Source organism: Erythranthe guttata, chromosome 3, assembly GCF_056151865.1.
Source record: "Erythranthe guttata isolate IM_541 chromosome 3, IM_541, whole genome shotgun sequence".
NCBI lineage: Eukaryota > Viridiplantae > Streptophyta > Magnoliopsida > Lamiales > Phrymaceae > Erythranthe > Erythranthe guttata.
The window spans coordinates 13,673,169-13,682,530 of record NC_142535.1 but is presented as its reverse complement, the minus strand read 5'-3'; the positions used below and the strand labels follow the sequence as shown (position 1 = coordinate 13,682,530).

General features: G+C 37.7%; 1 protein-coding gene across 1 annotated transcript; it reads left to right on the top strand.

The window, feature by feature from the left end:
* LOC105971307 (cytochrome P450 76T24) lies at positions 1 to 2,202 on the top strand. Its single transcript, XM_012996155.2, has 2 exons — positions 1 to 1,052; positions 1,458 to 2,202. The coding sequence occupies exons 1-2, from the start codon at positions 165 to 167 to the stop codon at positions 2,064 to 2,066; spliced, it is 1,497 nt and encodes a 498-aa protein (XP_012851609.2). The 5' UTR covers positions 1 to 164; the 3' UTR covers positions 2,067 to 2,202.
* The last annotated feature ends 7,160 nt before the right edge of the window (positions 2,203 to 9,362 follow it).

The following is a 9,362-nucleotide window of genomic DNA, read 5'->3' as shown; positions in this document are numbered from 1 at the left end:
GATTTATCTTATTTTATTTTATTTTTCTGCACCAAAATTGAAGCATCTGTACAAGACCATAACCATAACAGTTTTGCATCTCTATATAAACACTACCCATACATGAAGTACCTTAATTTCAAAAACAAACACACACAAAAAAAAAAAAAAAAAAAAAGGAGGCAATGGATTTTCTCACACTTTTGCTACTATTATTCCCACTCATGTGGGCATTTTCTCATGTCTCGGTAACAAAATTCCGGCTCACAAAGCTTCCGCCGGGGCCTTTCCCTCTTCCGATCATAGGTAACCTTCTCCTAATCGGACAAAACCCCCACCGCTCTATTGCGAAGCTATCAAAGACTTACGGCCCCTTAATGTATCTCAAACTCGGAACAATACAAACAATTGTGGCGTCTTCACCGGAAATGGCAAAAGAAATTCTACAGAAACACGATCAGATTTGCTCCGATCGGACGGTACCTCACACGGCCCAAGCAGCAAACCACCATAAGAGTTCATTAGCCTGGCTACCGGTGGGTACCAAATGGCGTAAATTTCGTAAAATTTGCAAAGAGCACATGTTCACGGTACATAAGCTCCAATCGAGCGAAGGCCTCCGCAAAGAAAAGCTGCAGCAGTTGCGTGATTACTTGCACGAATGTTGCAGTAATAGACGAGTTGTTGATATTGGGGAGGTTGCATTTGTGACCTCCCTTAATTTGATTTCAACAACTCTCTTTTCTATTGATTTTGCTCGCTTCGGCTCCGATTCTGCTCAAGAAATGAAGGGTACTATCAAGGGCTTGATGAAGATTTTAGGGACCCCTAACCTTGCTGATTACTTCCCGATTCTTAAGCGGATCGATCCACAAGGCCTTAAGCGCGAATCGGAAGCTTATGCTGGGAAGTTGCTAACGACATTCGATCAAATAACTAGTGAAAGGTTGCGATTAATGGGCATGTCCTCTTCTGATTCTCCTAGAAAAAATGATTTACTTCAAGTACTTCTCGATCTCAACCAAGAACGCGATTCTGACTTGAGCCGCGACGAGTTAAAGCATTTGTTTTTGGTGAGTATTATTTCACCCATGCATTTACAATATAATTTTAATACAAACTACGCGACACAATGAAACAAAAAAACCAATAGTGACACCCCAATGGTTACAATATATATATATATATATAAGAAATTGTCATTAATACTTACATTAACAACATCTTGTATTTTATCATTTATAGGCAATGTTTGAATTATTTTTGGGAGTTATGGTATAGTTTCTTGTTGTTGCCACTAAATTGGTTTTCAGTGTCACCATGTAGAATTAGTGAGACACCAATAGTGACAACATAGTAATAGTATTTTCTTCTTGAGAATATAAAAATAGGTGTTAGTCACACAAATAATATTTTATGTCATCATAAAAGGGAAATACATCTCATACTAAATATAAATTAATTGTATTTTATTTCAGGTCTTAATTGTTGGTGGAGCAGATACGAGCACAGATACCGTGGAATGGGCAATGACAGAACTGTTAAGAAATCCTGAAATAATGTCGAAAGCAAAGAATGAGCTAAGGACTGTGATTGGAGAAAACAAACAACTGGAAGAATCCGATATCTCTAAACTCCCTTATTTACGTGCAGTGATTAAAGAGACCTTTAGATTTCATCCGGTCGCCCCATTTTTAATCCCTCACAAGGCAAATGCTAATGTAGAAATGAATGACTATATTATCCCCAAAGATGCTCAAATACTTGTGAATATATGGGCAATGGGAAGAGACTCAAGTATATGGTCAAATCCAAATATCTTTGAGCCTGAACGATTTTTAGACAGCAAAATCAACTTCAAGGGCCATGATTTTGAGTTCATTCCCTTTGGTTCGGGAAGGAGAATATGCCCTGGGATGCCATTGGCGCACATTATGGTGCATCTAATGGTGGCATCTTTGATTCATGATTTTGAATGGAAACTTGAACCAGGGATAAAACCTGAGGAAATGGACTTGAATGAGATGTTCGGGCTCTCACTCCATAAGGCAGTGCCTCTTAAGACTTTTCCTGTCAAGTGGTCATGAATCGTAAAAATAAATGCCCTTTTCATTCGATATGCACATTTTTTCTCATTAGTTTGATATGCGCGTGAAGATAATTAATGTAAGATCGATGTTAAATCGGCTAACCCTATACTTGGTGGAGAGTATATTTTTCCTAGTTCTTTCCTTGCAACTTTTTCTAGGTTCTTTATAAACAAGATTTGGTTGGAGTCAAAAACTAATAATCCTAATCATAGAAAAGTGTATGTCATACACATTTTGGAGTAGGGAGATTTTTCTCTTCTTCTTTATTCTTTTAATTTCTTGATCATAGTGGTAAAGTTCTCCAAGATATAATCCCACGCTATCGGAGAGTACGTGATGATTTATAAGGCTGGGATTAAGAGTTGGGCTGAATTCATAAGTATTAAGAAAATGATTCTAACTTTGAATATATATAGTCTATTATAAATTAATGCAGTCGAGACTATGAAAATTCTATTAATTTAGTGGAATATTAAATTATCGAATCAATGATCTAGCGCGTCCTCACCGATTTAGGATCTAGAGAAATTATTATTTAAGCGAGGTTATTAAAATATCATGGTTCTACTGTATTTGGAACGAGAAAGCCAAAATTCATGACCTTTGATGATTGATGAATTAAATCTTCATCGCACTTGTAAAAAAGACTTAAGTAAAATAAAATTCAATTAATTTTTACTATATTTTATTGCCTATACTCTATATTTTTTAACTTTTTATTTTTCAATCACTCATGATCATATCCGACAATCCTTCGATCACTCATGACTAGATCTAGCCACCCACTATTAAGTTTGTGAAGGTTCGCTCAAATCTAGTCACAAATAACCAACTCGGCAGTGTTTCGAGACGTTGTGGCCGAAAATCGGGGGTTCCTTGACTGACTCGTCGGTACACGGGTTTTACCCGATCAAACCGGCTTTTGGTCATTCGACCATGGTTTTCAATTTTCCCGGTTTTCGATATCAGACCGGACCACATTATCGTCGGGTCACAGTCGAACCGGTCCAACGGGCCGGTTCGGTCCGGTTCTAACAACATTGGTAAACGGCATCATTGAGGGGCGGACCCAGGGTATTGGGGGGGGGGGGGGGGGGGGGGGGAGGGAGGTGGGGTTAGAATTGTTTTGGGCTAAAATGGTATTAAATTTGAATTTTGGGGGCTAATGTGTATAAATTAATAAACAAATAACACAAAATATTAAAAAATAATAATAAAAAAAAAAGATTAAAAAAAATCCTGCAGGGGCGCCCCCCCCCCCGCCCCTAAGGCATACCTTGGGTCCACCCCTGGCTCATTAACTCGCCAGTGTTGCTTGCTCGTCTCTGCTTCTCGCATTGGCATCACTCCTCCATGGTGATCAAGCGAGCTTCCACGGATTTAATTCCAGAGATTGATGCGATCCCTATAAGACAAATATAATGCAAGCTAGAATACGAGCCTCCAAATAGTACGTTATAAATAAACATCTAACCATATAATCAGGAGCGGAACCAGGATTTTTCGGTAGGGGGGGCCGAAAATTTAAAAGAGTTAATAAATATACGGTGAGGGTTCGGGGGCAGCGCCCCCGAAATTTTTTAGGGATATTTATGAAGAAATTAACCAACACAAATAGTAATGAAATACAGTAAACTTATGTAAAAACAATATTCATAGACTTATGTAAAATAAATTGTAATATAATATACATTTAGTTGAATAAGTAAAAGTGTTTAAAAAAAATAAAATCTTGAAATACATAGAAATTCGATGGATTGCAAACTTTAAACATTAAGAAGAAAGAAAATCAATACTTTCTTTTTTATGTTATATTATTTTTCTATCATAAGCTTTAATAGAGATTAAGAATTGAGATTGTGAAAAATATTTTATAGGATAAATTATAATAGAAAGTTAATTTAAAAGGTGGAAATAATAATTCATTTTTTAATGTGGGCATATATACATATTTGTAAATAAAAAATATATATAATAGTAGATAAAAGTTAGGGGTCTTAAGATATAGGTCCCTAGTGACAAAACTTATTAGAACTAAATGACAAGTCTACCAAAATATTTGCTTCACATCCTTTATAAATTTCATTCCAAAAATGCCCTTGATAAATAAAAATTGAAATATACATCAAATAATATTTTAACTGTATTTATCATTTTTCAGTTTTTCATCTAGCATTTTTTTATTATTTTTGTTACGTAAAACATATTTCTCTTTTTCTTTTTTTCTACATATTTCTCTTTTTTTTTCTTTTTTTTTTCATGTCGTATTTGTTTGAATTATTTTAAAAATCTAATTATATCATTTTTACACTATTATAAAAAACATAAAAAAATCTTTTTTTTTCCTACATAATATTGAAAATTATAAAAAAAAAATTGTTTTTTCGTTTTTTTATTCAATTTAATTTTTTTTAATTTTATCTGTTGTCGAAATTGTAGTAGGCTATGAAACACTATGGTGTACTATGATATACTATGATATACTATAGTTATGGTGTACTACAGTGTACTATGGACTGCTATAGTTTACTGTTCCAAACCCTAAAAGCAACATAACTCCCAGCCGTCGTCAAACCCTAACTAGCAGCCGCCGCTCTCGCAACCATGTAACCCTAGCCACCATGGCCGCTTTTATCACTATGAAACCCTAGATCTGTCACCACATAACCGCCTTCATTCATTATGAAAACCCTAGATCTGGCACCATCACCGCCAACGTCATAACCACCGCCTTCGATAACCATCCCCACATAACCGGCCACACCACGTTCATTCAACTCACATACCAGGATTCATCTCTTCCCAAAAACGATGTCGCATCCGCTACCCACATCGTCGTCGCCTTCAGATCCACCGCCACAATAGGTTCACCGCCACTCTGCTACCCGCTCCGTCGTCTCTCTCAGATCCGCCGCCGCCACCTTCACAATCACAGCCACCACCGTCGCGTCTCTGAGCATAGGGGCACAATATTCGTGCCTTAACAAAAAAAAAGAAAAAGATAGCTATGTGGAGATCGGTCGAGAAAGATAGAAAGAAAGCAAGAGAGAAAGAGGGAGAGAAAGAGGGAGAGAGAAAAAAAAAAGACAGAGACGGAGGGGAGGGGGCAGAGGAAACGAAAGAGAGAAGAACAAAAATAAATAATCTGGTAGAAGAAACGTTAGATATGTAGGTTAAAATATTTAAGGTATAAGGGCAATATAGGGATAAAAAAAAAAATAGGGATGTATATCATATATTGTTTCAAAATAAGGATTTAATTAAAAGAATGGATTTTGACTTGTCATTTAGTCCAAATTAGGTTTGCTTTGAGGGACTCCTAGCATATTACCCCTAAAAGTTAATATACCAACCATTACTAATTATTTGTGTATATATATATCCATCTAATATCTATAAGTATTAAACTTCTTTTTTTTTTTTTTTTTTGTTTTTTTTTCTTTTTCTTCTTTTTCTTCTTTTGCTTCTTTCTTCTTTCTTTCTTCTTCTTCTAATTCTTCTTCTTGTTTCTTTTCTTCTTTTTTTTTTCTTCTTTTTTCTTCTTCTTGTTTTTCTTGTTTTTTGTTCTTCATCTTCTTTTTTCTTCTTTTTTTTCTTGTTTCTTCTTTTTTTTTTTTATGGCACGTGGTGCGTGAAATTGTAGGTTCTTCATTTTGTCTTCATATTTGGTTGGAGTAGATGGGTTTGCCCATTACTATTTCATTTGGCGTTTATTTTGTATGATGTTGTCATTGGTTTGACGCGTTGCTTATATGTGTTTACATTTAGCATTGTGCGTGATGTACTTGATGAGGGGATCAGACTCTCAAGATTTTTTGATGGGGATCGTGCCCCTTGTTAGACCTCATGGGTCGTAAATATGTTAGGACCGTGGCCACGTTTTAAATGTAGAACCCAATAAAGACAGATAGAGAAGTTTATAAAATCAAGCTGGCCAGGCTATATAGATCATTATAAAATCTCTAAGTGTTCCCAGGGTTAATGTTGACTTGAGATAATAATTATGTAGTTGTTGAGTAATAACACCGAGTGTAAGGGAAATAATTTGTTTTATTCATTGCTTGAAAATGTGAAGGTTACAAGCCTACTTGAGGCAAATGTAACTAAACAAGTTGGGAGCGAATCGCTCAAAATAACTAAACTTGTACTAAATAGATGATGTAGATGCTTCGTCCAATTCATGTAGAAAGGTGAGGGGATGCATCATCCTTAAGGTAGGATAGCCCCCCAGTTTAGGATGATGCGATCACTAACAATGTTATGAGCTCTAAAGACTCCAAGTATCATTGACATCATTGGAAGTCCAGAGATGTAGAAGGAGATTCTCAATGAGATGTCGACGATTGTCGTCGGACATCTCGTCGTCGGGTGCTGAAGTGATCTTCATCTCTTTTCCTCTTGGGAGGAGCGGGGGTCGAAGCTTCTTCGATGCGCACGTGTTTCTCAGCGCGACTTAGTAGCTCTTCCAGATTGGTTGGAGGTCTTCCTGCAATGGATTCCTTGAATCTACCTTCCTTCAAATTTTGTTGAATGATTCCAGCGAGCATGCTTCCTCCCACGTTAGGAACTTTGTGAGATGCCTCTACAAATCGTTGAATGTAGTTGCGGAGGGTCTCGCCCTCTCTTTGGGTGATAGTGAAGAGGTACGCAGGAGTCTTAGCGTACTCTTTGTTGATAGAGAAATGGTGGGTGAAGCGATCCGTTAGTTGGGAGAGAGCTTCAATTGACCCAGTGGGCAAGGAATTGAACCAGCTCAATGCTCGTTCAGAGAGCGTTGTGCGAAACATCTTGCACATCGCCGCATCAGTTGGGCCATATAGATCTGCCATGGCATAGAACTTTTCAAGGTGCTCCTGTGGGTCACTAGTTCCATCGAACTGCGGTAGACTCGAGACCTTTACCCGTTGGGGTAGTATCTCATTGATTATTGCGACAGTGAAGGGACTGCGCCTTATTGGAGGTATCGCCCTTCCACCAATGGGATTACCTATGTGGGGAATGTGATTTGAACGAGGCACCCGACTGTTAATTTCATCATCTCCACCATTTCGTGGAGGAGCTCGTTGGCGTGAGGCGTTGCCTCTTGAAGGTGAACGTGGGTCTTGTCGCCCAGTTCGTGCATTTTGGCGATGAGTAGATTGTTGCATTCGAGACCTAGGGTTTGAGGTGGATGCGGTATCCGCTGGCGGTGGAGGATGTTGTGGCACGGGTGGAGATGCAAGGGGAGCGCTGACTCCCGTTGTGGCGATATATTGTGCCACTGCTTCATTGGCAGCACGAGCCGAAACTTCCGCAATCATGTGCTGGAGGGCCTCTTCGGTTATTTGAACCGTTCGGGAAACAAGGAGCGGTGGAGAAGGTAGTGGAGGCTCGAGGAGTGGTGGATCCTGAGGGGGATTCACCTGAACCTCGCGAGGTTCCTGATTACGAGGAGTAAGTGGCAAGCCAGAGCTTCCACGAGGTGGAAGGATGTTAGCATTGGTACGTTCTCTCCGAGTAGATGACTCAGGGACATCATGCTCGCTACGTGATCTTGTATGCTTTCCCACAGACGGCGCCATTATGATGATGCTAAAAATAGATCACCTTAAGTAGTTGAGATCGAGGGAGCTGGGAGAGTAAAGTGGATCACTGCTCACGTGCTAGGTGGCCCTGAGATACCTACGAACAAAGAACACGTGAACTAAGCCGGGGGTTGATCCGGCGGAAACCCCTCCGACGCTCAAGTCAGACGTGCGGATAGTCGGTAATTGTAGAGAGAATTCGAATAGTAGAATTGATTGAACAATAATAGTGTACCTTCATTAAACGAACTTAAGTTGTATTTATACTCTATTGATTGGGCCTAGATCAATTTATCGGGCTCAACCTTATTCGGTTGTGATTGGACTTCCGTAGAAATAACTATTAAATTGGGCATGTGACCCAGTAAATATGGGTCTATTGGGCTGGGCCAATAGACATATCACTTATTATTTCCAAATTGGGTACAAGCAATATTTCAATATTGACAGGTGTATAACATAATAATAAAAAGAGCTTGCAAAGGGTGGTAATGCAATTATCCAAATATGTTAGGGCTTATTTTATAATTAAAGGAAAATGGGCGGAAAGAATGGGTGCATCAAGCAATATTTTGAAAATTATTGGGATAACATAATAACAAAAAGGGCTAATCATGGGTGGAAATGTAATTACCCTCAAATGTTAGGGCTGATTTTATAATTAAAGGAAAATGGGGGGAAAGAATGGGTGCAGCAAGCAATATTTTACAAATTGACTGGTGTATAATATAACAATAAGAAGGGCTTATCAGGGGTGGAAATGTAATTATCCAAAAATGTTAGGGCTGATTTTATAATTAAAGGAAAATGGGAGGAAATAATGGGAATGGGAGAAAAAAATGGGTGCAGCAAGCAATAATTTAAAAATGGACAGGTGTATAACATAATAATAAAAAGGGCTTGCAAACGGTGGTAATCTAATTATCCGAATACGTTAGGGCTGATTTTATGATTAAAGGAAAATGGCCGAAAAGAATGGGTGCATCAAGCAATATTTTAAAAATTAGTGGGGAAAATATAATAATAAAAAGGGCTTATCAAGGATGGAAATCTAATTATCCAAAATTGTTAGGGCTGATTTTATAATTAAAGGAAAATGGGAGGAAAGAACGGGTGCACCAAGCAATATTTTGGGGCTAATATAATAATAAAAAGGGCTTGCAAGGGGTGCAAATGTAATTATCCGAAAATGTTATGGGTGGTTTTATAATTAAAGGAAAATGGGAAGAAGGAATGGGTGCAACAAGCAATATTTTAAAAATTGATAGGTGTATAATACAGTAATAAAACAAGCCTTGCAAGGGGTGGTAATGTGATTATCCGAAAATGTTAGGGGTGATTTTATAATTAAAGGAAAATGGGAGGAAAGAATGGGTGCAACAAGTAATATTTTAAAAATTACTGCAGGGTAATATAATAATAAAAAGGGCTTATCAGGGGTGGAAGTATAATTACCCAAATATCCGAAAATGGGCACCAACGCCGCGCATTGCGCGGTATACCATCACTAGTGTATATATATATATATATATATATATATATATATATATATATATATATATATATATATATATATATATATATATATATATATATATATATATATATATGCGAGCTCACTAAATAATCGAGAGACGATAGAGGGATTATGGAGCTTATCTCCAATCTTCCTTTTTTAGTAGTAAACGGCAATGTTTTCAGAACCGGACGACCATTTGGGTTTATAGGG

Coding starts and splice junctions, on each gene's coding strand:
- LOC105971307 (XM_012996155.2), top strand. CDS start 165: ATGGATTTTCTCACACTTTTGCTACTATTATTCCCACTCATGTGGGCA. Junction 1,053..1,457: donor AGTTAAAGCATTTGTTTTTG/GTGAGTATTATT, acceptor ATTTTATTTCAG/GTCTTAATTGTTGGTGGAGC.